The 27,372-nt window shown below is 48.4% G+C and overlaps 1 protein-coding gene across 1 annotated transcript in view; it reads left to right on the top strand.

Moving 5' to 3' along the window:
- The window catches only part of SLC12A8 (solute carrier family 12 member 8), a 130,392-nt gene that overhangs the window by 63,780 nt on the left and 39,240 nt on the right, over window positions 1-27,372 (top strand). Inside the window, exons 6-8 of the mRNA XM_069471981.1 lie at window positions 10,674-10,787; window positions 25,146-25,233; window positions 26,762-26,849. Coding sequence (XP_069328082.1) covers window positions 10,674-10,787; window positions 25,146-25,233; window positions 26,762-26,849 — 290 coding nt within the window. The remainder of the gene's footprint in view (window positions 1-10,673; window positions 10,788-25,145; window positions 25,234-26,761; window positions 26,850-27,372) is intronic.

The following is a 27,372-nucleotide window of genomic DNA, read 5'->3' as shown; positions in this document are numbered from 1 at the left end:
TACAACAGACCTCATCTCCACAAGCACCTGCAGAGAAGGCACACAAAGGCTTGCAAAGGAACACACAGAGGCACAGGCAGGTGCCACTCCTGGTTTCCTCCTCTCAGAGCTGGGGGCTGTGGGTGCTGAGAGCAGAGGGGAGCAGGACACAGCATAAGGCCGCAAGGTCAGTGGGCTACTGCGCTGGCCCGGGGAAGCCAGGGTTAAAGGCGCACTCATTCAAAGCCAGCTCTTGCTTAGTGAGACCGTGTCCAACACTCCTCCCAAGCCTCAGGTCCTACTGACCAGGAGTTTTGAAAATGGGAACATGTACTAAAAGTGAGACTGGGCCAACAGTGCCCTTGACTTTGCTGAAGTTTTCAGAGGAACATTGAGACATTGAGCCTGATATTGAGACATTGCAGTCTGTGCTTCTCGACAGCTTTGCTGCAAATTCCCTTACCCCTCACTCCTGAATGGAACACCACGGGTTCCACACATCAGCAAAGGGAGACGTGGCTTCCACACGGTGCTTTCCGTCCAAATCCACCCTGACGGATCCTGGTCCGATGGCTGGTGTGGCTTCCCCACCCGGGCTTCTCCGGAGGGGGCAGCTCCTGCCTTGCTGTGCTCGGAAGAGCCTGCAGCCATGTCCAGGAGTAGTGGCTCCCCTTATCCTCTCTTTCCACTCCTGTAAAGCAGCGGGGAGCTCAGGCTTAGACCAAGGGTGCAGGGTGTCATCCCTGAGGGGTGCTGTGGAAAGAAGTGGCTTGCTTACGTTTTTTATTGTGGTAAAATGTCTACAACACACAGCTGACCATCTTAACAATTTTAAGTTCAGTGGCATTAATAACATTAGCGCTGTTTTGCAACCATCATAACCATCTGCTTCCAAAACCTTTTCCTCACCCCAAACAAAACTCTGTATGTATTAAGCAATAATTCCCCATTCCTCCCCTCTGCCCCTGGTAACCTCTATTCTACTTTATGCCTCTATGAATTTGCCTGTTCCAGATATTTCACATAGAGCAGTCCTCCCTTGCGCACGGTTTGGCTTTCCAAGGTTTCAGTTATCAACCACAGTCCAAAAATAGGTGACTATAGTACAATAAGATATTTTTAGAGAGAGAGAGTGAAACCACATTCATGTAACTTTTATTATAGTATGTTGTTATAATTGTTCTATTTTATTATTAGTTATTGTTATTCTCTTACTGTGCCTAATTTATAAATTAAGCCCTGTCATACATATGTATATATAGGAAAAACGTAATATGTAAAGACTTAAGTGCTGTGTTAGCCCTTTTTGCATTGCTATAAAGAAATGCCTGAGGCTGGGTAATTTATAAAGAAAAGAGGTTTATTTGGCTCAGGGTTCTGCAGGCTCTACAGAAGCGTGGTGCCAGCATCTGCTTCCGGTGAGCTTCAGGGAGCTTCCAATCAAGGTGGAAGGTGAAGGGGGAGCAGGTGTGTCACGTGGTGAGAGCAGGAGCAAGAGAGGGAGGAGGGGGTGCCAGGCTCCTTTAAACTTCCAGCTGTCTCATGAACTAATAAAGGAGCACTCACTCCTTATCTCAGGGAGGGCACCAGGCCATCGTGAGGGATCTGCCCCATGACCCAAACACCTCTCACCAGGCCCCACTTCCAACACTGAGGATTGAATTTCAACATGAGATTTGGAGGCGACAAACATCCAAACCATATCGAGTACTATCCGTGGTTTCAGACATCACTGGGGGGCTTGGAACATATGCCCTGTGGATAAGGGGGGAGCTACTATAAGTGAAATCATATAATATTTGTCCTTTCATGTCTGGCTTCTTTCACTTAGCATAATGCTTTCAAAGTGCATTCATGTAGCATGGGTCAGAAATTCATTTTTATAGCTAAATCATAGTCCATTGTGTGACTAATACCTCATTTTCTTTATTCATTCATCTGTTGATGGACACGTGGGTTGTTTCCTTTATTATTAATAATGTTTTCTATTTTTGGCATGTCCCTGGGGCTAGGTACTAGGGATACCCCAGGAAATAAAAGACAGCACAGTCCCCGCCCCCACCTGGCTCCTACTCTCGTGGAAAAACAGACAGGTAGCTAGGCAGTAACAACAGAGAGATGAACGCCATCGCAGGGCCTGTGCAGACCCACAGAACACGCTGGACAAAGGCCTGGTCACACTATGTTCTGGTCTTGCCTGACCAGCTGCTAACTTTGTGACGTGGGGGTCTCCTTTCTCGGGCCTCAGCCTTCCCATCTGTAAAATGGGTTTGAGGCCTATGACTCTAGCATCTCTGGTTCTATGATACTGCATCTTTAGCCATAGGATTCTAAGAGAGCTTCTGCTCTGTTTTTTGGGCAGGACTTAGAGTGGGGGAGAGCTGTCCAAGGCTACAGAACTGGAGGTGGAGTCTGAGTGTTGAATGTTTTCAGTCTGGTGCTTGGCAGGAGGGTGGCCCTGCGTCCACACCCTGAGTGTTGATGCTGACACCCCTCCCTGCAGGCGCCACTCCCTCCCACCCCTCCTCGCTGCCTGCCTGGAGAGGCTGTCCAGGCATGAGTGGGGCAGGGGAGTGCCCCCGAGGTCAGAGCCCTTGACCAGCATGGACTTGTGCAGGGGCAGCCGATTTGCGGGGACGGGAGAGGGCTGGGTACATGATTTGGCTTAGGATTATTTTGGGGGTGTCGGGGGTCAGGAGTTTAAGCATGGGAAGTGGGATGCCAGAGCCCGGGACAGCCAGAAGGAGCGAGTGGTGGCTGGGAGGAACCCACAGCCAGGGTGGAGACTTCCTATCAAAACAGCCCCTTATCCTGGCGGGAGAGCGCATTCCTTTCCCCCAGGAGATAAGAAGGCCAGATTTTCCTTTCTCAGGCTCCTTTGAGCTGAGAGCAGCTAGGGCAGGCTGGTGGGGGCTCTGTAGGCTGAGCCAGGGTGGAGCCTCTTTAGTCCCCTCTGCAGGGCGCCAGCTGGGCCAGTTTGAGCTCCTGGCTCCCCTCCAAAGTCCCTGCATCCTGGGGTGAGCACCAGCCCCAGCACTAGCAGCACAAGGTTTGAATCCCAGTTGCCTCTCTGTGCCTCAGTTTCCTTACCTGAAGAAAATGCATCTACCTCATAGGGTGGTTGTGAGGCTTAAATGATTTAATACAGTAAAGCATTTGGAACAGCACCCGGCGTAAACTCTTGCTCAGTGTAAGTGGCCATCACTGTCCTCCTCCCAAGACGCCTCGTTTCCTGGGCCCAAGGGGAGCCCCACTTGCCCCGTCAGGCTCTTTTCACGTTCTTGGACATTTGACAGCTCTTTCCGCGCTGTAGGCCTCTCAAGGCAAAAATCTCCTCTCATCTCAACTTACTGACCCCAAGGCCATTATAAAAAATCTTTATTAAGGATTTAAAATAGAGCCCATGTTAGCAGATGAAACAACTTCTTGGTTATTAGAGATCATTCTCCATGAGGAATAGGTTCATCTTTCCTTTCACAAGCGGGAAATCTCTTGCTCAGAAAGAGACCAGGACTTGTCCTCCTAGGTCAGGGCTTGGCAGGAGCTGCTCTTATTAGGGGGCACTTTCAGCTGCTCCCCTCTCAGGTGTGGGGGTGCTGCCCTGACATCCCCCCAACCTGAGCCCTTCATTCTGTGGGTTGCCCGGCCCTGGGGGCTTTTCCAGCTGTTTCCTGGCAGCCAGTCCTCCCGCAGGGTGGAGGCGCTCCCCAGGGCCAGGCGAGGCTCCGAGGCTCCGGGTTGGGTGGGACTCCCGCGGCCCTCCGGGCAGGCCCAGCCCCACTTCACATTTCCCTTCTGGCCACTGCTGGAATGCCCAGCCCTCCTCTGTGTATTTGCTCTCTGGGTGGGGGCTCAGGGCTGGAAACCCTGCTCACATCCTCTCCCCACCCTCCGTAGAGCCAAAGTCACCAGGGCTGAAGCCAGGGAGGAGACTGTGGTCTGGGGAAGGCTCCCAGCTCACCGCCCAGAACTCCCTGGGGGCCTCTTCCAAGCCTACCATTTCCTCTTCCATGTCTCCAGGCCATGATCAATACAGTCCAAATCAACACTGCCCGGTTCAGTTCAATTTCAAACTTTACAGAGCACCTATAGTTGGACTGGGATTGTTATGACCCTGTTCTATGGGAGAGCCCAGCACACTGGGACTTGATGCTATCTGGGCTCCAAACTGGACTCTGAATTAGGGTTGCTGATCTACTTTCTACTCTCCATGCCTGTTGCACAACTGGCCTCCAACTCTGCACACCAGTTTCCTCTGTTGTTAAAATGGCCAATGAATTAGCCCATGAAGGTTTCCTCCTCTCTCCTTCTCTCTCTTTAAGCTTTCATTGTTTGCCCTAATGAGTGCACCAATGACACTCTGAACCAAAACAGCAGAAAATGAAAACAACGTAAGACCCGTGGCAGGCATTGTAATCCAAAATTGGTTTGTTTTATGAACGGATGAAAAATGTGGCAGTGAGCTTGTTTCACAGTTCTGGAGCACGTATTGTATTGACAACCACAGAGCAAGGGGAGTAGGGACACGTTCTGGAAGCTAGTTTGGGATTTTATTAATACATCTGCCATTGGAAATCAACCGTGCATTTGGATGATGTATTCTGAGTCCTGATCGTGGGCTTCTGGTTGGGCAGATTTCAGAATTAGAAGGGTCCTGAAAAACCATCTAGTACCCAGCTACTGGGAGTGTGACCTGCAGGCGGGAGCTTGGCATCACCTGAGAGCTTATTAGAAATGTAGACGTTCTGGCCCATCCCAGACTGACTGGCCCAGAGTTGCATTTCAAAGCTCCTGGGGAACAGGGCTCATCCGCAGTTCCACGGTGAGTGGTGAGTCTGTGGCAGACCCCACACCTGGACCTACGTGTCCTAATTCCTGGTCTTGCCACAGCTCTTGCCTTCCTGCCCAGAGATGTCTGGAGTCCTTGTGCCAGGAAGAGGCCCCCGTGCCCCATGCCCAGAGAGGATGGGTGTAGCCGAGACTTCTAAATACATGCTTTTCCAGCTCAGTTTGGTCCGGTCTCCCTCCTGATAACCCACGGCTGCTTCAACCTTCGCAGCTCCCAGGAGCTAACACCAAAGCTCAGAGGAAAAACTCCACCCACCACCCAGGCAGGCCGGGGTCTGCTGGGTTTAATGGCTCATGTTCGTCCCATCTCAGCCCATCTGGGGCTGGGCAGTATCTGCATAAGTGTCGGGGTGAGGGTGGCGCTGCTTGGGCAGGAACTCTTGCAGGTGACTAAAATAGCAGGACGGGCCGTGGACACTCCCTTTCCCCCCTTTTCGCTGAGCCCTCTCTGTCAGGCCATTTCGGATTTGCTGCGGATCTGTGTCCCTGAGGCAGTGAAAGCAGGGGCGGGCGCTCGCGGAGGGCCCGGAGGAGCCGGCGCAGCGCGCGTGGCCGTCGCACGAGGCCTGCGGTCCGGTCCAGCCGCGCTGTCCTGTGCGTCCTCGGCCGGGCCTCGCTCGCTCTGCGCTGCCGTCCCCAGGCCTTGCCCCTGCCGGTGCGTCCGCGTCCCCAGCGCCCCAGGCCCCGGCGGCGTCGCGGTGAGCCCTTTCCTGAAGCCCGCTCCTCTCCTTGTCCTGCCGCTGCTCCCCCGTGACCGTGACCGCCCGGCCCGCGGCGTCCCTCCTTCCTCTCTCCCTGCCGGCCCTTCCTCCGCTCTTTCTATTCTCGGTTGGACCAGCCTCTCCCATTTTCCGTTCCCAGGAAAGCGCCGTCTGGCTGGTCTGGCCGGTCGCTGGTCGCTGGTCGGGGCGGGGGACCGACCCTGGAGAAAGCCAGCGCGCCGGAAGCCCCCGCCCGCAGCCGCAGCCCGCGCCCCGGCATCATTTTTAGAAACCTCGCTTTCTAAGTTAGTCAGCAGGCTCGATCCGACACCCACGAGCCGGGCAATGACTTCCCGACTGCCTCTGCTAATTTCTGCACCCCACGGCGTGGGCGGGGACACCGCAGGTGCCACGCGGGGCTTCCAGGCGGCCCCCTTGCCGGGGCGGGGCTGAGCACGGCTGCGGGGCCCGGCCCGGCCCTGCCACAGCAGCTGTTTGTCACCCTTAGGAGCGGCTTTGGCCAGGGTAGGAGGGTGGGCTCCCACCAGCACCCCTTGGGACCCCCCACGCCCCAGAGCCACAACCCACTGGCCACATCACAAGCAGCCTGAGTTACCAAATTCTTGGTGGAAAGGTCAAGCCTTTCTGCACACGGAGCTTCAAGGATTTCCCTATGCCCGTTCCTGCCTGGTCTTGTCATTTGTTCTCTCCTTCACCCACCCCCACACCCACCCAGGGTCTGTTTTTGTTCTTCCTGAGAGCACACAGCTCAAACAGGACCAAAGTATTTTTATTCCGCGGATACAGAAACAGATGTTCAGGTCAAACCCAGACGCATTCACACGCTGCAGCTGCAGGCCCCAGGCATCCCAGGCCTTTCCGAGCTGGAAGATGTCACAGAACAGGACCCCAGCCCAGCAACCTCCTGTTACCAGCAGAGGAAATGAAGGGCCCACAGAGGCAAAGAGACCCCTTTGAGGTCAAGAAGTGAGCTTTAGGTATCCCTGGGGAAATGACTTCGGGATGAATTATGGAGGGACAGCATCGTAGATGGAAAACAATGCAGACAGAGCTGGGGTCCAGGCTGGGCTGTGTGCCCTCCCCGCTGTGCAAGCCCCAGCCAGTCACGTACCCCTCAGCGTGGATAGGACCCCTGCCTGCCCTGCACAGATGGAGCGGAGGGAGATGCGGGGATCTCTGCCGGCGTGTTTCCTGGGGCCGAGAGGGAAACCGGGATTTGGGCATCGCTCTGTGAGGGCAGCGCTGGGGCCTGGGGACCCACCTCCTGGAGAGAGAGACCTGGCCTCTGCCACTGGGAGAGGCAGTGGGTGAAGTCCAGGCAGGTCTGCCTATGTGACCTTGGACAAGATTCCTCACCTCCCTTATCTTGTAGGGAGGATGACATTGTGAGGACCTGGTGCTTGGTGACTGGCACACAGGAAACGCTCGGCTAATGGTTGCTCAGCATTATTTGCAGAAGCAAGGTTGCCCTGTGATGTCCTTGGGGGGACTTGCACAATTTCTGTGAACACAGTCTCGTTGTGGCATGGCAAGGACAGCAGTACAAAAACGTTATTGGCTCCGTCACTCTCAGGACTGCTGTCAACTCTGAGGCCAGGCATGGTGGCCGTCTGGGTGGGAAAGTTGTAGGTGCCTCAGGGCCTGGCCGGACAGTCTCAGGTGCAGAGGGAGTCCCTAGAGTAGAGGCCTTGAACCTCAGGGTCCATGGCCTCCAGAGAGGCTTCTGAGATCTGGGCCACTCTAAATGGAATGCAAAATGTGTTGTCTTATGGGGACAAGGACCACAGCTTTCAGCAGACTCTCAAACAGGGCCATGAATAAAAGAATTAGGAACCTTGGTCTGAACATCAGCAAGGCAAGCATTAGGAGCCACTGTTGGAAGGAATGGCAGGTAGTGTGGGCCTCAGGCATGACCCTCTGACCTCACACCATCCCTCAGCTAGCCATGGCCGCCAGTCAGAGGCTCGCTGTCTCACCTGGGCACCCACTCTGCATAGGCTCCACATCTGGCCGAACCACCAGGTTCAGGGTGTGGGAGAGAGACCTGGGCCCCAGTAGGCGGGGTAGGGATCAGTGAGCAAGACTCCGTGAGGCTGGCTCAGGACTGGAGACTGTGAGGTGGGGTGGTGACAGGTAGGGGGTGGAAGTTATAAAGGCCCAAGAATGTAAAGGCAAAGAAAATGAGGGTCCACTGTGCTAGCCTTGGGGGCTCCTTCTCGCCCACTGGAAAGTGGCACATGTGAGGGATGGGCCACCAGGCGCAATGCCCTGCCAGAGTGGGCTTGGTCCAAACATACCTCCGAGCCCTATGCAGAGGCCTCAGATCGAGTCATGGAGTACAAGGGTGGGTTCTTGTCCTCTCTCTCTTGCTCAATTTCTTTCTTTTCTTGGTCTTTATTTTATTTGCCCTATCTTATTTACGTTTTTCTCATAAGCCACTCAAATTATTTGGGAAAACAGGTAGAGTATAAATGGAAATGAAAAAAAAAAAAAAAAAAGAAGAAGAAAAAGACACTCATATATAGAAAAGCTGCCTGGAGAGAGTGCACTTTCAGTTGTGGGATGTTTTGTTTGTTTTCCTAAAAGATATTATTTTTTTGGTGACAAGTAGATTATGTTCATTTTAAAAAATGTGACAGTTTTGTAGAAATAAAAAAATAAAGAAAAAGAATTGCTCATAATTGCACTATGCAGACAACCACCGTTAGTATTTTGGTATGTTTTCTTCTAGACTTTTCTTACATGTATAAATTAAAGCATGTGCCAGGTGCAGGGGCTCACACCTGTAATGCTAGCACTCTGGGAGGCCAAGGCGAGAGGATCGCTTGAGGCCAGAGTCCAGGACCAGCCTGGGCAACATAGTCAGACCCCGTCTCTACAAAAAATTTAAAAATTTTTAAAAAGACTTTTTTTTGTATTTATACTATACATGGTATCCAGTATTCTAATATAATCTATATCATATGTAACATGGACAGTTTTGTATCATACTAAAAACGTTTTATAAACATGTAGACTATCTCAGTCCCCCATAGTTAGACATTTAGATCCTCCCCCAATTTTACACTATTATAAATAAAGCATTGACAAATACTTTTATCCATGGAGTTCAAAGTTCAGATTATTTTATCGAGAAAAATTCAGAACTGGACTTGGGTCCAACTCAGAGCGGGCCGGGCAGGAGTGTGAGCATGTGACAGTGTGCTTGTCAGCGTGCCAGGGCTGCCTTTCTCATTGGCCCTGCAAGAGAGGGCGACTGAGGCAGGCTCTTCCCCAGCCCCAAGTGACTGTTTTCAAAGCCTTATTGAGGGGAAGGAGATAGAGAAAAGTCTTCCCAGTGACTCGTCTACTGGGCCTCAAATCCCTCTGAACCTTCAGGCTGACCCAGGCGAAGCCCTTTAGGCCTGGTGATCATGGGCTCCCTGTGTCAGGGCCACCTTCGGGACTGTTGAGATGAACGCGCCTGACAAAGAGTTTGTGCCCTGCGTGGCTGGCCTGCCCCGCACGCACAGCCCTCTGCTCAGATGTGCTCTCCGACCTGTGCATCCTTCCAGCTTGGCTGGGTTCAGTTCCAAGGCAGGCTGGGCTGGGTTTCTCCTCTGAAAGACTCGCCTGTAGGGTCAGCCAGCGGATAAGCTAAAGTTAACTTAGCTATTATTGCTTTTTTGTTAATGAGGGGAGGACCAGCTATTGGTTCTCTGAACGGTGCCAAACCATTCAGAAATGTTGTGCAGTACTTGGGATTTAATATGCCAGAAAAAAATCCCATGTTCAGGCAAAAGAAAGCCATTGACAATGATTTAAGTTCTGTCTGGACTCTCAGGGGTCCCTTGTGCTTCACTGAGCTTTCGTTTTATTATTTTTTTGGAAAATATTTTTCCTATGAAGTTATGAATCTTGGAAGCTGAGAGAAGCGCGAGCGACCTCGTTGGACTCATCAGCGTGGCAGGAGCTCTCTTTTGTGGCTGGAAGCTTGGGCTGTAACTAAGCCTGAGCGGGGAGGACGAGGCTGGCAGGAGATTCTGTCACCTTGACCCTCAGGTTGGCTGTGGAGTGGTGGCTGAACACCCATCCCACAGGATTGCGGGGCTTCAGGGAAAGGGAGCAGGGATTGGCTTCTCTTGGGCTATATCATCAGGAGGAACAAACCAGGTCATTCCCAGAGGTGAGATTCAAAAGCAGGGGCTGAATATCTTGGGTGTTCCTGAGCCCAAGAACACTTGACTTATGTCTTAAAACCCCACAGCCCACCAGCACATTCACGGATGCTGTTCAAAGTGACCTCCTTTGACAAAGAAACGACAAGCCTGCAGGATTGAATCCACTTGAAAAACGTTGTTAAAGTCAGTGTACAAAGATGTTTAAAACACTTTGAAGAAATCAGATCTGAGATGTTCCTGCTGCAGTCTGTGAACAAGTCAAATTGAAAGCGTGGATGCGAGATGTGCCCATGAGCTGAGAGATCTAAGAGAAGGCTTCTTTTCCGTGTGACCCATATTTGCAACCTACCTACTGTGCACCAGGTGCAGTGCTTGGCTCTGGGGGACAGAGATATGTAGGACTGGATTTCTTGCCTCGGAGAGTTTGGCCGGGGAGAGACCTGCTGTGACCAGGTGTAGTGCCAGGAGCGGTGAGGAGGGAGCAGGAGATCCCCATTAGGCAGTGGTCGGAAAGCTCAAGGGGAGCAGCATTTGAGCTGCGCTTGAAGAGTTAGCACACTGTCAATGCTTAGCCATGTGGGAGAAGGGTCTGGAAGGTCGGGTCACTTGCCTGAGTGAAGGCACAGGGATGGGTGTGAGCAGTGTGCTTGCAAAGAGTGACTGTTGCCGGGAGGAAAAGGTGAAGGAGGAACAGGAAAGCATGGAGGGCTTTGATACTCACCTTAAGGAGTTCCGACTTGATTCTATAGCTACTAGGGACCCATGGAAGGTTTTTGACCCGGGAAGTGACTTGCAAATATCAATGAATTTCTTTTTAATGAAAAACAAACACATAAATAACATGCTCGTTGAAAAATATTTCAGCTATACGGAAGTCCATAAAGCAAAAAATGAAAGTTCTCCCCTTCCCGGAGGTAACCGCTGTTCCATTTGGCTCATTTTTCTCTCCTTTGTATTATTTCAGAGCATGGTTTTATTGGATATTCACCAGAACTGCTACAGAACAACACTCTGCCAGATTACAGCCCTGGGGAGTCTTTTTTCACTGTCTTTGGGGTTTTCTTCCCAGCAGCTACAGGTATTGTAATCTGAGTTCTTTTTCACTCTCAAATTAGGCGTATAAATAAATGCTTGGTTCCCAAAATTCAGCATCATAATTGGCCTGCATGTGCTCTCAGTATGCATATCCAACTTTAGAGATGGGCTTAGTTTTAACTAAAAATCTATTATTTTAACAGAGAGTTTACTTGTTCATAACTCCTGAAGGCCCCAACATGATTTAATCCTCCTGGATTTCTTGATCCTCCTTATACTTATACACTGACACCCTTTGGCCAAGTTCACAGAGGGGACATAATTCTCTGAGTGCTGAACAGGATGGATTCCTCAGCAGGAGGAGCTAGCTGCTCTCTTCATACCTGGAATGAATGCACACTTGGTCTAGAAAGTCCCCTTATCCCTATGTCAGGGAGAAATGCTATCATCTCTTCTTTTCTTGCTGTGTTGGGTGTGGGCCAAACCAGGATCCCACAGGCGATGAATGAATCTCCTTACCCCACCCTTCCCCACTTTCCTGCCCACGGCCACTGCAGGGCCAAAGCCGAGGGCCTATAAGAACTTTCACCTCATGCTTAGGTCCCTGGCCCCGGAGGCAGGAAGCTGACATGTTCACCAGCTGATCCACAAGAAATAGCATCTGCTAGGGCCTGGGCTTGCCCCCAGCACACACACTCAGAAAAGCACTTCACTCTGGATTGAGGTACTGTTGATGGCCTGGAGTGTGTCTGCTATTGTCCCCTGTGTCCCTCCACCTTCCCACACATGGCCATTTCCTAACTTGTTATCCTCTCCCCAGATAGCATAGGGGCAGAAAAAGGAGAAGCTACGAAAATGTCCAAGATTAAGAAGATTGTCTGCACAAATGTTGGCAAGGATGTGGAGACCCTGAAACTCTCATATGCTGCTGGTGGAAACACAGATAGTGCGACCACTTTGGAAAAAAGTTTGACAGTTTCTTAAAAATTAGACACAAACCCAGCCATTCCACTCCTAGTTCTCTACTGTAGAGGTCAAGGGTGTGTATTCATAGAAAGGCTTATATATGAAAGTTCAAAGCAGCTTAATTTTCCCAAACTGGAAATGGCTCAAATGTTCATCAGCCGGTGAGTGGATGAACAAATCATGGTACAGCTGTACCGTAGAGAGCTACTCAGCAATAAAAAGGAGTGAACTATTGATACACGTAACAATATAGATGCGTCTCAAAATAATTACACTGAGCAAAAGAAGTCAGATAGAAAAAGAGTACCTTTAAAAAATGATATAAAACAACATTTATATAAAATTCTAGAAAATGGAAGCTGAAATGACAGAAGGCAGATCAGTGGATGCCTGGCAATGGGGGCCAGGGAGCAGGAGCGAGGGGTTTCTAAGGATCAGGAGGAAATTTGGGGGGATGAAAAATATATTCCGTTTATGGCGATGGCTTCCCAGGTACAGTCATATGCCAAAGCTGTTGAGGTGGTTACATTTTAAATTTACGCAGCTTAGTTAGTTATACCTCAGTAAAGTTGTAAAATGGAAAAAATTAACAACTTTAATAACCTTTCATCAGCTTTCCTCAGTCCCACTTCTCCCTATAGCAGTGGCCTTTCCTCCCCTCCGCACAGCCGGCACGACACGGCTCCCTGCTCAACTCCCCTCTCCTGCAATCCCAAGCCTGTCTCTCCAGTGACACGGTTCTTTCCAGCGTCACCAGTGACTTCCTTGTTACTAAATTCAGTGGACATTTTTAATCTCTCCCTTTATTTGACCTCTTGGCCGCAACCCACTTCCTCTTTCTTCTCTCGTGCCCTCCACGATGCAGCGGGCTGCTCGTCTCCCTCCTGACCTCAGGTCGCCTTCGTGGGTGCTTCCTCTCCCACCTGCTCCCAGTGTTGGGGTTCTTCAGGCTGTTCCTAGGCTCTCGTCTCTTCTTTCTCCACTGTCTTCCTTGGAATCTCCTCCATCCCCACTGCTCAAAGCTGACGCCTCCCACATGTATAGCTCCAGCCCCGACTTCTCCTCCAGCTCCACATCATACCTCAGTTGCGGACCTGGCAGGCTCAGAACCAAACCATCTCACCAGCGCCCAACTGGTTCTCCTCCGTCCTGGTCTCAGAGAACAGCACCTCTGCCCAGCCGATTGCTCGTGCCGTGATGGGGGGTTGTTCACGATGCCTCCCTCTTTCTTCCCGGTACCCTCCAAGTCCTGTTGATTTCAGCTCCTAAATATCACTGAATTCTCTCTACTTCGCTTCGTCTCTACCGCCTGACCCCTCTGGTCCGAGCTTCATCTCTCATGGGGATCACTGCAGCAGCCTCCTGCCTGACCTGCCGTGAGGCTTGGCTGTGGGAGTGAGCCGGAACTGGGGTTCAGTGGTGGCAAGTGGAATCCTGGCCCACAAATCCAGATCTGCCAGATACAGTGCACCTCCCTCATGTTTATAAAATGAAAGGAGCGTCAAATCTGACTCTAAGCCTTCATTCTGCCAGGATGACTGAAAACTAATATAAATCATTCAGAGTGCCTCCGCCTGGTCCCACCACGCTGTGCACTAGTCCCAGGGCCTCGGGGGCTCACATGGTATCAAGTTAGGGCTCCGGAAGTTCCTCATCAGTGTCCTGTCTGCAGGGCCCTTCAGGTTTGTGCTGCCTCGGAGCCACTTTAGGGGACCAGCAGTCTGGGGGCCTTGGGAACCCTATGCTTCAGGTCTATGTACCCCCCAGACCGTCTTCCCAGGGTCTTACTGGACCCCGCCAGCACCACCAGGGACCAGGTGGGTCTCAGGTCCCCATTGCTTCAGAACCTGTGGGCAGCCACTCCCTCACCGCCCCCAACTCCAGGGCCAATCTTCTGTTCAAATATGGGGGACACTCCTGTCCAGGACCAGCTTCCGGGGAGTGTGACCCATGTGTTAACCCTGGGCCCCATGCTGTTTTAATGCTTTGCTCTTGCTAAAATCCTTTTTGCACAAGGGACCGTGTATTTTTATTTGTGCAGGGCCCCACAAACTGTGGCAGTTCCTCTTCTTGTCCCCTTTGCTTCCCCCACTCTGCTGCTGCTGTTTCCCTGATCCTCCCAAATCGCCTAACCTCCTTGGCTTCGGAGAGTGCGCAGACCAGTCTGCTTCCTCTGCCACTTATCTCCCCCAAGGCAGTAAAATATGGGGCAGCTTCCTCTTGAATGGACAGAAAAGGAAAGGGGAAAAATAAAGGGAATAAAAAAAAGTTAACATCTGAAAATATTTTCCGGCCCCTCTCCCTCCCCCTCTCACACCCAAATTGAACACAGGTTCAAGGGGCTTTCCATCTTAGTGTTCCCTGGGGGCTGGCAGCGAGTCCCCACTGAGCGAGACTCCTGGGCCGAGGTGCCAGGTTAGCAGTTACACCTGAGCAAGGGGCTGTGGTGGTGGCACTCCACAGGGAGTTGTCCCAGGTGTCCTCAGGCACACAGGACATTGTCTCAGTAGCATGGCCTGAGGTCCCCCCTCCACGCTGCCCCCATGGCTTTCCTCCTGTGCCCCTCTGGGCCCTGAGAGAGGGCATGCCCGGCCTGTGTGGGGGCAGGGGGCGGTGAGCCTCCCGCTCTGGTTCTTCTCCCTCCAGACGGGAATTCACTGTGGCCTGAGGCTTGAAGATGCCCACCAGTAGCCCAGAGTGTGAGCTGGATTAATATTTGAGATCAGCTAGTCCAGCACCTCTCAACTTTTTGTTTTTTAAATCTGTAGTCCTTTTTGACAATCATACTAAAAAAGCCACAGACACTGGGAAATCTGGATTGGATGGGGAGGGTGTCTTTGTCCTCCCTTTGAGAAAGATAGAGCCACCTAGGAATATTAGTCAAAATGTATTTTCTGTGGTTTACATTAGGAACATATTATTAATATTTTGTAATATTCCAAAGATAAAATTCTGATATTGACTAGACTGTAACTACACAGGCTTCTGTACCCCACCCCTCTTGGGACACGCTTTCCTGTCCCTCCCACTGCCCCTTGGCCAACCAAGGTTAAAAATCACTGACCTAATCCTTTATTTACCAAGTGGGGAAGGAGAGCACAGAGTTGACGAAGGTCACCCGGAATTGGGCTGTCATCCCGCTGTGGAGGTCGCCCTCCCCCGGTTCTCTCTGTTTACCGGGGCCAAGTGTAAACACCGTAGGCAGGATGAATGATTAGCATTACTTGCTCTCTCCTGGCAGATGTTCGGTTAAGCTATGAAAAGCATGGATGATTGGCAGTTTCCATGGCGATAGATTTGCCAAGGATTAGCTCTGAGTGAGTCATGGCTGGGGCTCCCTCCAACGCCATCCTCTTCTGGAACAAGAGAACCTCCAGGCTGTGGCGAGGGGAGAGTTCTGAAGAACAAACACTTCTGTCCCCCAGCCCCTCACCCTCTCGTCAGAGATATATTATTTAAGTTACTTCAGATATTTTATCCCAAGGCCAGGCGACTTCCTGGGAAGAGCAGCTGGAGATTTGATTTCAGTGGTGGCTCTGGGTTTAGGAAGCGGTCCTCCTGCCCCCTCACTGCACCGCCTCTGCCACACCCTGTGGTGGTGGCTGCAGGGGTGGGGTGGGGGGCCTTGGAGTACATTCTGCACTTGCCTCGTTTCTCAAAGCGCTTTCCTTCTCCAAGCTACACCACCAAACTTTCCCTGAAAAACAAACATCTCTCCCTACAGGGTTTTCACACACACACACACACACACACACACACACACACACGCACCCATGCAAATGCAGCCACTCCAAGGAGCCAGGAGCACAGTTCATGGAGGACTAAGAAATGGAAATTCACTGAGAATAACTTCAGTCATGTGAGGTCATATGACCCTTGTCCTCAGATTCCAAACTCTTACTGGAAGGGATAAGGGCCTCTTTGGCCATAGTCACCACATGGGCCTCTGTGGTTGACCACACCCAGCATAAAAATGTGGGAAACCAACAGCCTTACCAGAATGTCCACAGTCACCTTCCTTGTCTGGGACCCTGCTATTTCTGTGATGCCCTTTGACTTTCCTGGGCCCGACTTCTCCTCCCCACTCACACGCCACCTTGGGAAGCTCTGGGAGTCTGCTGGGCCCCTCGGGCTGGCTGGCTGTCTCCTGGCCCCTCAGCCCCGGTTGCCTGGAGCACTCCCCTCCCTCTGGCCATCTCCCCCTTCTTCCCCTCCCAAGCCATCCCCTGGATCTGCTCACAAGTTATGTGTCTCGTGGGTGAGTGGACAAGGACCTCCCGGACCAGAATGGGGTCCCCAGGCTTAAGGAATAGAGGCCCCAAGTAAGGACAGCCTGAAGATAGGGCTGCCCACTTCATGCTGGCGGACTTGTGAGCAGGAACAGGAGAAAAGAAGGAAGGTTTATCATTATCATGCGCATTTTTGTAACTTTATTTATAGAATTAATTTAAACTTTTATCAAAATTGTTATAAACATCTGTGATCATTATCATTACAATAGCCTATTGTGTCCTGCACTGTGCCGGGCACTTTACATGTCGTCTTTCACTGAAACATCTCCACGGCCCCACTGGTTCCTTCAGACACAGCTCTGCCGTGGAGCTAGTGCAGCCCTAGGCTTCAAGGTCCCTCAGTTGTATGAGCTCCTTCCAAAGCCCTGTTCCGAATTTCATATTCATAATTTTGTGCTTGTAAAAAATTCCAGGCCCCATAGAACCTGAGTCCTTCCACAGGTTTTATTGTTTACCTCTTTTGCAGAGGAAGAAACAAAGACACAGAGAGATTATTTCCCCAGCATCACCCATACAGTAAGTGGTGAACCCATTGCTCCCCTCGTACTTAGAGAGGATGCTGGAGTGAGGACACCATGTCCGGAGCTGCCCCCCGCCCAGAAGGCAATAAATCTTGCTCAAGGCCTGGCATTTGAAAGTTCTATTATTCGACACTGTCTGTCCCAGCAGAATCCCTAAAACATTGAGAGGTTAGGAGACTCACAAGCTCTGCCTCCAAGAGGAGATGAAAGATTTCTGCAGGAACAGTTAGACAAACAAACCGATAAGCCAGGTGTGGGAAGGAGGGATCTGGAAACCGGGAGGAAGGTAAGGAGAAGCAGATCCGTCTTCAGGAACCCAAGGGATTTCTGAGTAGGGTGGAGCCCATCTGGGTGGGCATTTATTTGGCACTATGCTAGGCGCCTTATGAGTGTTTATTCTGACTTCACAGCCCTGCAAAGTAAATAGTATCATCCCCGTTTGTAGATGAGAAAACCAAGACGCAAAGCCACACCGCCTCCAAACAGTAATAGATTCATTTTTTTTTTCAACCAAAAGAAAGCAGAAGATAAGACTTGGGCAGTTTAGTGCATGTGTAGTCTACCTTAATAAAAGAGAAAAAAAATAAATTTATGAACTTAAAAAAAGAAAATAGTCAGCAGAGAAACGATTAAGCAATAAATGGAAAAAGAAAATGGAAGAATTTCTAAGGACACAGATTTGGATTGAAAAGTCCCCCAAGAGGAAGCTTGGAAGTTCCTTGAGAAAGAGTAACTAGTCCTTTTAATGAAATGACACGAACCAGAAAAGCCTAGGAAAACTGTCAGGCTTTTTTTCTTAATAATCCTCATTTTTCAGGAACCAAAAAGAAAATTGGGGTGGGAAGTAGGTTTGTGACCATTGGCAATAAGTAAAGACTTGGACCTATGTGTGCCATGTTGATTCAGGGCCACAGAGAGAAAGGAGATGGCCTGCTGTCTTGCAGATGATGGTAAGTGGTCACTTGAATTTATACTGGTTACTTTATCTAAGGACTTTAAGGACTTCTTTTTTTTTTTTTTTTAACTTTTTGAGACAAGGTCTCACTCTGTTGCCCAGGCTGGAGTGCAGTGGCTTGATCATAGCTCACTGCAACCTCAAACTCCTGGGCTCAAGAGATCCTCCTGCCTTAGCCTCTGGAGTAGCTGGGACTATAGGCACAAGCCAACACACCCAGCTGATTTAAAAAAATTTTTTTGTAGGGATGGGGTCTCTCTGTATTGTCCAGGCTGGTCTTGAACTCCTGGGCTCAAGCAATCCTCCTGCCTCAGCCTCCCAAGCACCTGGGACTATAGGCATGTGCCACCAAGCCCAGCTAATTTTTCTATTTTGTGTAGAGACGGGATCTGGCTGTGTTGCCCAGCCTGCCAAAGACGCATTCCCAAGACCTATACGGGACTGGTTCCTTTCCTAGAGTTCATGTCTGTTGTCAGACCAGACTTCGGAACCAAGATGCTAACCCCAAAGCCCCTGTTTACCTGGTGCCATCCACCCAAACTGTAGATATAACGCCAATGCCCAGGAGGCTAAGGATGGCACAGGAGGTGCAGCCTCCTAAACCTGAGCTGGTTAAGGGTGGCCGATACCATTATACTCACATATTAAAGCTGAGATGATAAACATATGCCTGACTGCTTTAGAACTGGGGCGGAAGACCAAGCCAGGAGGCTTTCACCATATTAAGGAAGCTGTTTACCTAAGTCACATGGTAACAATGTGCAGACCAGATCATCATCCTGATACGGGGAGAAAATGTGCTTTTGAGTAAGGTGGTTAACTGTTTCCTGGAACTGGCAGTTTAAAGCCACAAGGAGGGGAAATGCCATCAGCCAGGCACAGACGAGTGACATGGAACTGGTGATGCAAGTATCTGTGGCTAAACCCACGTATGATGCCAGTTATAACTGATAAGTTCGGCCTTCTTGTGGGGAGGTGTAACCCTGAATTAATCATGCAATTACTCTGCGTTAGAAAGGGAAATCTGAGAAAGCATGGGTGTTAGAATGAAATGAAGAGGAAGAGGCTGTATGATGTAGTGGAAAGAATCCTGACTTGGAATCAGGAAACTCGAGGATTAGTGCTGGTTCTGTTAGCAATTAGCTTGAAAACTTGAACAAAATCGCTTCCCCTCTTTAGGTCTCAGTTTCCTCATCTGTAAAATAAAAGGTTGGATTAGATGATCTCTAGGACACCTTTCAGCTTTAAGAATCATTGATTCTAAATAGCCTTTGTAAATGATTGTTGGAAGCCTGCCAAGAAATGTGTAAAGACCAAGTGGTAATTACGAAATGGATAGGTAGTGTTTCCCAAACTGTGCTTTCTGGAACTCTAACAATGAACAAAGTGTTTCTTTAAAAAAAAAAAGTGTTCAATGTCCAAATTTTGGGAAACACTGTATGCTGTATTTCTCTTCCCAGAGATGGACAGCGAATATTGGCACATTGCAGGCACTGGGAAGTCCAGCAGTAAAAACCTTTCTAATTAAGATTTTCCCAACCTTTTTCTTGAGTGTGAAACTTTTTTTTAATGTAATATTTGTAAAACATCTGAACACTAATGTCCTGGGAAATAATATCTGTTCTACTGTACCGACCCTAACTCTAACTCTAACATTAATGATAATATTTTAAAATTGCACTGAAAGGAGAAGGAAAGCAAACTAGGGAATCTCTATAACACTTGACAAGGATGGGTGAAACTATAAGAATCAAAATGATTTTTCTAGACCTAACTGGCAAGCAAGATGTTTATAATTCACCAGAACTAGAGAACATCTGCCTAAGAATCGCATGGTAACATAAGGGTAAAACCGTGGAAGTGACAGTCACGATGCGCAAGCCCATGGAACAAATGTGCGCTTTGCCATCGGAACCGCAGTCGCCCACACTGCCCACAGGAATCACCCACGAGGCTTCCTGTCTGGAGGACAGGTTGCCTCCATCTCCTTGTCTCTGGCCCTTCATGTCCATGACACTGACTGTGCCTTCTAGCTTCTCCGCTTTGTCCCCAGATGGCCATGTCTGGGTCTGGCTCATTCCTGAGCGTGGCCCATATTGGGATCAGTCCTTTCTCCTCCCACTGAGCAGGATCCCAGTGTACTGCAGCCTAGGCCAGTGTGCACAGCTACACAGGACCTGTGCAAAGAATGTCGAGGAGGAAAGGACGTTTGTTGTATATATAGAACCTGTTTGGAAATAGGACGCAATTAGGACAAATCAGTCACTTTCCTCCCCAGAAGCATATATAGCCATGGGGTTTTTAAGGGTCTGCATGTATTAAGTTTTGTAAGTGAGCTGAAGGAAGGTGTACAAACAATGAGAAAAACTGTAGGAGATACTAAAGTGACAAAAACTAGAGAGCAGTATGTAATCTCCCAAAGCTGAATGAATGGACACATGATTGGCAGGGGCTGGGGGGCATACTGAGGCCCTTGCAGAGGATGGGAGGCATGTGTCCCAGCAGGTGAGGCTCAGCATCCAGAAAGCCTCATGACAGGTGGGAACCTTGGCAGAGGGTCAGAATTTGGGAGGTCAGGAAGGGGTGGCATTAGTGGATGGAGCTGGAGTCCGATAAACATGAAGACATAGCCAGGGATGCTCTTGGCATCAGGTTGTTCTAGCAGCAGGCAGTGGTGCCCAGCCCTTGAGCAGACCCTCAGCAACAGGGCCTGGTCCCAGGGGGACTGGGGAGGGTAAGGCAGGCCCTGGGCATTCCTATTTTCCATCAGGTAAGACTTGTACATGATCAAAAAATAAAACACACTCTGGGAAGCCGAGGCGGGAGGATTGCTTGAGGTCATGAGTTCGAGACCAGCCTGAGCAAGAGTGAGACCCCATCTCTACTAAAAATAGAAAAAATTAGCTGGGTGTGGTGGCACATGCCTGTAGTCCCAGCTACTCAGGAGGCTGAGGCAGCAGGATTGCTTGAGCCCAGGAGTTTGAGGTTGCTGTGAGCTAGGCTGATGCCACGGCACTCTAGCCCGGGCAACAGAGTGAGACTCTGTCTCAAAATAAATAAAAATATAAATAAATAAAACAGTGCAGAGGAGCTTGAAATATGAAGCAATAGTCTCCTGCTCCACCCTTCACTACCCCAAATACCCCTCCACAGGGGCAACCACTTTTAATCATTTTTAGTACTTTGGGAGCTAACTGTATCTCACCAAGCAGTATGCTGCACCTACAATTGGATTAAGCAAACTCAGACATTACCTACCCGCTCCATGCTAGAAAATAGAGTTTAGCTTACTTGGTGCTCCCCCAACCTCTTCCCAATTTTTGACAGTCACATTTTTATTTTTAGTTATTTTGATGATTACCTTGATAACTTTAAAGAATATACTTAATCTCTGTTATTTTATCAATTCTAGGATACATCCCTTCACTCTTTACTGTTGGTTTGGGAAATTGAGATTCTGTGTTATGTTTTAAGATTAATGTATTAGAGATGCATTTATTTTATGTATATCTTTATTTTTATAAGGAATGCTTTAGTTATTGTCCAAATTTTAAGAGAATCTACATATTCCTTTCCTATTCGAGTTTTTAGAGCATTATCAGGAAAGCTATAGCAAGTTGATTATTAGCAGCTGAGTGGGCAAAATCCTATGAATAATGTAGTTTACAATTTTAAGTGAACAATTAGTTTCTCTCTCTGACACACACACTCACCTATTAAAAACATTTTTGTCTTAAGGCTACAAGTCAACAGTCTTTGAAACTATGAAGACAGACTGCTCCATATTATTTGAAAATTCTTTGCTCTTCTTATCAAACACTTAGAAATAACTTTATGATGATAAGAAACAGAATAAGTATAGAATTAACTTAAAATTTGTTAACTGGTATACAAATATTTGCTGGTCTTTTCCTTATCTACCTAACAAATTTAATGAGCAGTTCAAAAGGAGTTGCCTGAATCACCTTTCAAATTTTCTTATTAAACTAATTGAAGCTTATAACACTCAGGCCAGGCCTGAGTGAAAAATCATGGGACTTATATTTTTGTTTTCTGCATTACTATGATGAAAATATTAGTGCTTTTTCTCTTTCCTCTAATATCAGTTAGCTATAGCCTTACTTTTACATTGTTAAGATAGATAATATTCATACTCTGTTTGTAACTATAGTCATGTCCTGGTGCTTTGCCTATAAGTCAATTTTAGAAGTTAAAAAACAATAAACATCTACACTATTATGACTACGTCACTGTTGTTCACTGATGAGCAAAGTAGTGGGCTAGAACTCCATTTCCTTCCCCATGATTCTGATACGGTCTCTGTGCCATTTAGGGGAGAATGTTCCTAATATCATGGTCAAATGCGTTAATTTTTCTTACATTTTTTCAGTTGTTTAAAATCATGTCACCTTTTAAATAGTTTGTTTCATATTAAGACCTCAACTTTCTTGTTCACTTTTCCTGGGATTTCAATAATGTTTCTTTTTTGTTGTTGTTGCCAAAATGTGCAGTTGGCATATTCTTAAAATCATGTATTAAATAGTTTGTTAATTATACTGTCCATTGTGTTGAATCCATTTCCTATCCAGAGGCATCCCACTTGGGGCCTCTATTTTTCTGCTTTAACCCCTGGTGGTTTCTCTGCTGCACAACTGTTATTCTGGGACTTGACTTCATTCCTGAGTTATCACCACTGATTTCATGGGTTACATCCTCATTTTGTTGGAGTACATACTTTAGTATCTTCCTCAGAAAGATACTAAATTTTCAGAGCTCTTGTCTGTTTAATTATACTCTCACTTAGTTGGCAGTCTGGTTAAAATTCCAGCTTCAAAATAATGTTCCCTTAGAATTTTTAAGTCCAGTGCTCCATCATTTTCTAGCCGTCAGTGTTGCTGATGAGAAGTCTGATGCCGGTCTAATTTTTGTTCTTTAGTAAGTGTTCGGTTTTAATTCTTGGAAACATTTATGATTTCTCCTGAAATTGCACAATGATGCATTTAGGTATGGATTTTTTTTTCCCATTTTTTGTGCTGGTTACTTGGTGGGATATTTCAATCTGAAAACTTATGTCTTCGTTTGGAAAAATTTATTTCCATTATCTATCTGGTTATTTTATTTTCTCTGTTCTCTGTTTCTGGATCTCCTGTTAGTTGGCTGTTATACTCCAACATTTCTCCTCTATTTCACTCAAATTTTCTACCTCTTAATTTTTCTGTTCTAAATACTGGGATATTTACCTACCTTTATCTTTCAGATCTATTGCATTTTTAATTTTAGTGATTATGTTTTTAATTTCCAAAAGTTCTTTCTTGCTCCTGGAATTTTTTTTCATAGCATCTTGTTTTCTAGACAGAATATTCTTCTTGGGTGTATCTGGAGCTATTAATTAGTGCTTTCTTCAGAATTCTCTTGTGTATCTCAATTTATTTGTTTCTTCCAGCCGGGGTTGTTCCATTTCTATGTACGCACATGTTTGTTCATTTGTTGCTGGTTTTCATCACACCCGGTGATCCTTGGTCGCTGGCGTGGGTTTCCCTGATGTAGTGTATTGAAGTCTGTTTCCCTGCTGGTGCCCTTCCTTGACGGGAAGCGTTGTGAATGCAGCTGGTTCTCCAGCAGGCTTCATTTGGGGTGCAGACACTCACACTAACAGCCCTGGGCTCCTCACACGGGGTGTTCAGATCCTCCAGAGAAGCATCCCAAAGCTTTCTTTTCTTCCCTTTCCCTCCATATCATTTTCTCTATTTTCTATATTTCAGACATTTGCGGAAACCTTTCCTCTACCCAGGGCCCCCCCTCCAATCTTTTTGCCTATAGTCATTTATTCATTTTCCCCCTTTACTACCCTTTTAATAGGATCTTGGGGAAAGGGGGAATGAGAGGAAAGAAAATTGCCTCACATGCCATTTTAAATAAAAAACTGTTTAAAAATTAGTTTTCCCACATTTCAAAATGATCATTGTAGAAAATTGAGAAAATATATATAATCAAATAAAAAACAATCTGTTCTTCTGTCACCCAGAAATAACATTGTTAATGTTTTAAAACATGTCCTAGTTCCTCTTTCTATGCGTCTATCTTTTTTTACAGTGGGATCATACCATCTGTCCTGTTTTCTAATACGCCTCTTAAAACTAAACAATAGCTTTTAAATATCTTTCTGTGTCACAACATATCGGTGACAATATTCTGGGACTTTGTATTTATTGAAAGATATATCATCACTTACTTAGCCAATCCACATATCCCTCACAATATTCTGAGACTTTGTATTTATTGAAAAATATATCCATCACTTATTTAGCCAATCCCTTATTTTTAAACATTAGGTTGTTTCTAATTTTCACTACTATAAACAAGCATTTATAAAGATTTTGGGTGAAATCTTCACTCGTATCCTTGGCTATTTCCTTTGGGTAAAATTCTAGTAGTGGAGTTGCCGGGTTAAAGTATATGCAGGCCCCTTTCTTGGTCCAACAGTCAGGGTTCTCTTTGAGATAGCTCCATGGTAGCTTCCTGGCCCCAAACTTTCACTGCGCTCCACTTCACTTGGATTCCCCGAAGCATTATAAACATTAAAAGCATAATTTTCAGAATCATAATGACCAGGATTGAATCCTAGCTTTGCCACTTATGTGTGACCTTAGGCTGTTTTAATTAACCTCTTTGAGTACTTTTCTATAAAATGGGGAAATAATTCTACTTTTCTGATATGGTTGTTGGGAGAATTGAATAAGACAAAAAAAAAAAAAAAAAAAAGCATGTAAAGCACTTAACACAGGCCCTGAGAGGTTGGAAGTGTTCCTCAATTATGGTGTTAGACCTATTCCTGTCCCTCACCCATGCAAATCCCTCTTTTCAAGGCTGCATTCAGGATGCACCCCCTTTGCAAAGCCAGGTCAGTCCATCACCTTGAGTTGTTAGACCCTCAGTGTGGGCTGGCCCTTCATTTGATGTCTAGAACACATTGTCTTGTTGCCTTCATTCATCTGTATCTATGAGAAGAGGCAACACTTTCCTCCTCACCATCCAGCACTGATTGGTTCCTCATGATCATGGAATAATTTATTTTCATTAATGTTCTTGGGGAATAGAGGTGATGATGAAAAGGAGCTTGTGACTTAATGTTGGTAGCATCAGGATTGTTTTTTGGAGTTTGTTTAGAGCCCTTTGGTAGCTCAGGAGCCTTGAGGATGGTACCTGACCCCATGGGCACTTGAGGCCTGGTGGACTCAGTAGGCAGCAGAGGCAAGGCAATCTGCTGGGCCTCTCCAGGGCATGGCCCCGCTGGGAAGGCAGGGCTCAGCATGCAGGGCCAGGACCTTGGTGTGGCTTGCAAGATGCCATCGTCATCCTGGTTACTTTGCACTGGGTGGTAAGATGCTTTTGGAGCAAGAAGGGCTTTCCTCCTGAGCATCACCCGGCCCACAAAGCTCCCTTTCAGGGCCACAGGGACGCCTGCCTAGTTGCCAGGGGAGATTGAAAAGCAGCCTGTTTGCAGAGCTGCAGATGGGAGGGCTTGATGTGGAATAGCTTCCAGGAGAGGGCCCTGAGGAGGGGAAGGGGCAGCCCCGCGGGGGGCGGGGGGGGGGAGGTGATCTGTGCAATACGCTGTGTCACCCCATACCCTGTGTCACCCCATACCCTGTCTGGGTGTCTTTCAGGAGTCATGGCCGGCTTCAACATGGGGGGCGACCTCAGGGAGCCCGCCGTGAGCATCCCCCTGGGCTCCCTAGCAGCTGTTGGCATCTCGTAAGTTCCCTCGTGGCAATCAGTCTGAGCTGGAGAGTGGGAGAGAAAAACCCCAGGCAAGAGGGGATTGCCTCTTTTGTTCTGAGAGTGCCCCGACTGTGACCAGCCTATTTCATATTCTGATTCTCCTTTTAACGCTCGGTGGGCTGGAAAATTCACGTCTGGTGGGTTCAGACATTGCCCTTTCATAGCCCTGCCTGGGAATGCTGCCCAGGAGGAGTGTCATTATGGCAGATCACAGATCGAACCCTTTCTTTCCTTCTTCCTCAGCCTCACGCCCCTTTCCTCCCCCACCCCCATTTTGAACTGGGCGATTTTTTTAACCATTGAGTTTCCAGGATTACTGAAGGAAGCATAAAGGTGAAGAGTTTTGAAGTTGGAGGGAGGACGGTTTGCATCCCAGCTTTGCTGCCTAGTGGCTGTGTCACTTTGGGCAATTTACTTAGCTCTATGAGCCTCTATTTCCTGTTCTGTAATGTGGGGATAATGATAACATGTGTGCTTCCTAGACAGTGGAGGAGGCACACAGTGAAGCTCAGAGACCAGCTCTCCTTCCCCACTAGCCTCCCCCAGGGCCACCAGCCAGTTGGGTTTTGGCTCACACCATCCTACCCACACAGGCAGGCTAGGCTATCTCTGACCTTTTCGGATCTTCTGTTTGTACTGTGGGAAGAAGTCTCTCTGCCCTTTATTGGGTTGGTGTGAAGAGGCAATGAGATCATAGGCATGACAATGACTTGAGCAGTTAAGAGTGCCTGTGTTATTCTGTGATATTAAAAAAATATTAATATATCTGTTTCGCAAACACTGAATTTGCTCTTAGCTTATTGCAATGGCACTGTTGCTACCAGCCAGACATGCGGCACCAGGGTATTTTGTGCAAAATAAGGCGATAGCTTTGGGAAGGAAATGAATACAACAGAGGTAGAGTTGAGTGTTGGGAAAGAAAGAAAAGAGGGTTCTGTATGAGAACCCCATCTTGTTTCTGGCCACCGCTAGAAGCTCCTGGGAGGAACCTTTGGCCCATCTGCTCAGGCCGAGGCGGGAATGAGGAGAGGGCAGGGCTCCTGTGACTTGTTCAAGGGTACAGGGCTCTTGGGCCTTGGCTCTCTCTCTGTTACCTGTGATCCAAAGACCAGCAGGACCTGGAGGCCTGGGGACCGTCAGCTTGTCCTTCTGCTGGGAGAGGACAGGGTGTGGGGCTGCAGAGCCACCCTGGCCCACATCCTGGCTGCCTGGGGCAGCTGGGCCTCCCACTTCCTCAGGCCCAACACCCTTTGTGTGGTTTTTTCTTTAATATAAGAAAGACACAAAACAATACCTTTTTTTTTTTTTTTTAAAGAAATATGCTGGAGGAAAAATAGGACAAAAACTGGCTCCCACGCCAGCTGGGGAGGCTTCAAGATTGGCCTTTCTCTTTAGTTTTGAGGCAGTTCCCAGAGGAAACCCAAGGGGGAGTGGGCGGGGCTGGGAGGGCTTGGGTGAGGTGGGGGTGGGGGCAGCTCTGCTCTGCTCTTGGGTTTTGCAGGTGGTTTTTGTACATTGTCTTTGTCTTCCTGCTTGGCGCCATCTGCACCCGCGAGGCCCTTCGTTATGACTTCCTGATAGCTGAAAAGGTAAGTGAGTCCCGCACTGTCCAAAGGGCTCAGTCTGCCAGGGTCATTGATTTGTTCCCACCAACAAATGGCCGCCTTCCCCTCGCAGTCCTGTCCAGAATCCGTATAGTCTTGAGTCCAAGACTGGGTGGCGGGGGTGCGGGTGGGGGGCTGAGAGATGGAAAGGTTCTGCTTAGGGGTCCCTAGAAACCCGTGACAATACCCAGAGAGGCACGTCCATGCCGGTGACATCTCTTCATGTCAGAAATCAGGACAGAAACAGAAGAATCTGGTCACCCCAGATTCCCAGCTAAGCAAGCCCTTCGTTTTTTGCCAGTGGCTTCACCTTCCCCCACAAGCAGGATGTGTTGCTCAGAAGAAGCGAGAAGAAGGAGGAGGCCCCTGACCGACAGAGAAGTGGGCAGGGAGGCCCAGGGAGAGGGAGGTGGGGCAGGCGGCCCGCCTTGTCCCTGAGGATCTGACCCCTCTGGCTTTCCTGAGAATCTCACAAACTCCAAGTTGATTTGGCTGCAACATCTTTGTT

This window comes from Eulemur rufifrons, chromosome 7 (assembly GCF_041146395.1).
Source record: "Eulemur rufifrons isolate Redbay chromosome 7, OSU_ERuf_1, whole genome shotgun sequence".
In the NCBI taxonomy this organism is placed as follows: Eukaryota; Metazoa; Chordata; class Mammalia; order Primates; family Lemuridae; genus Eulemur; species Eulemur rufifrons.
This window is presented reverse-complemented; position numbering and strand designations above follow the sequence as displayed.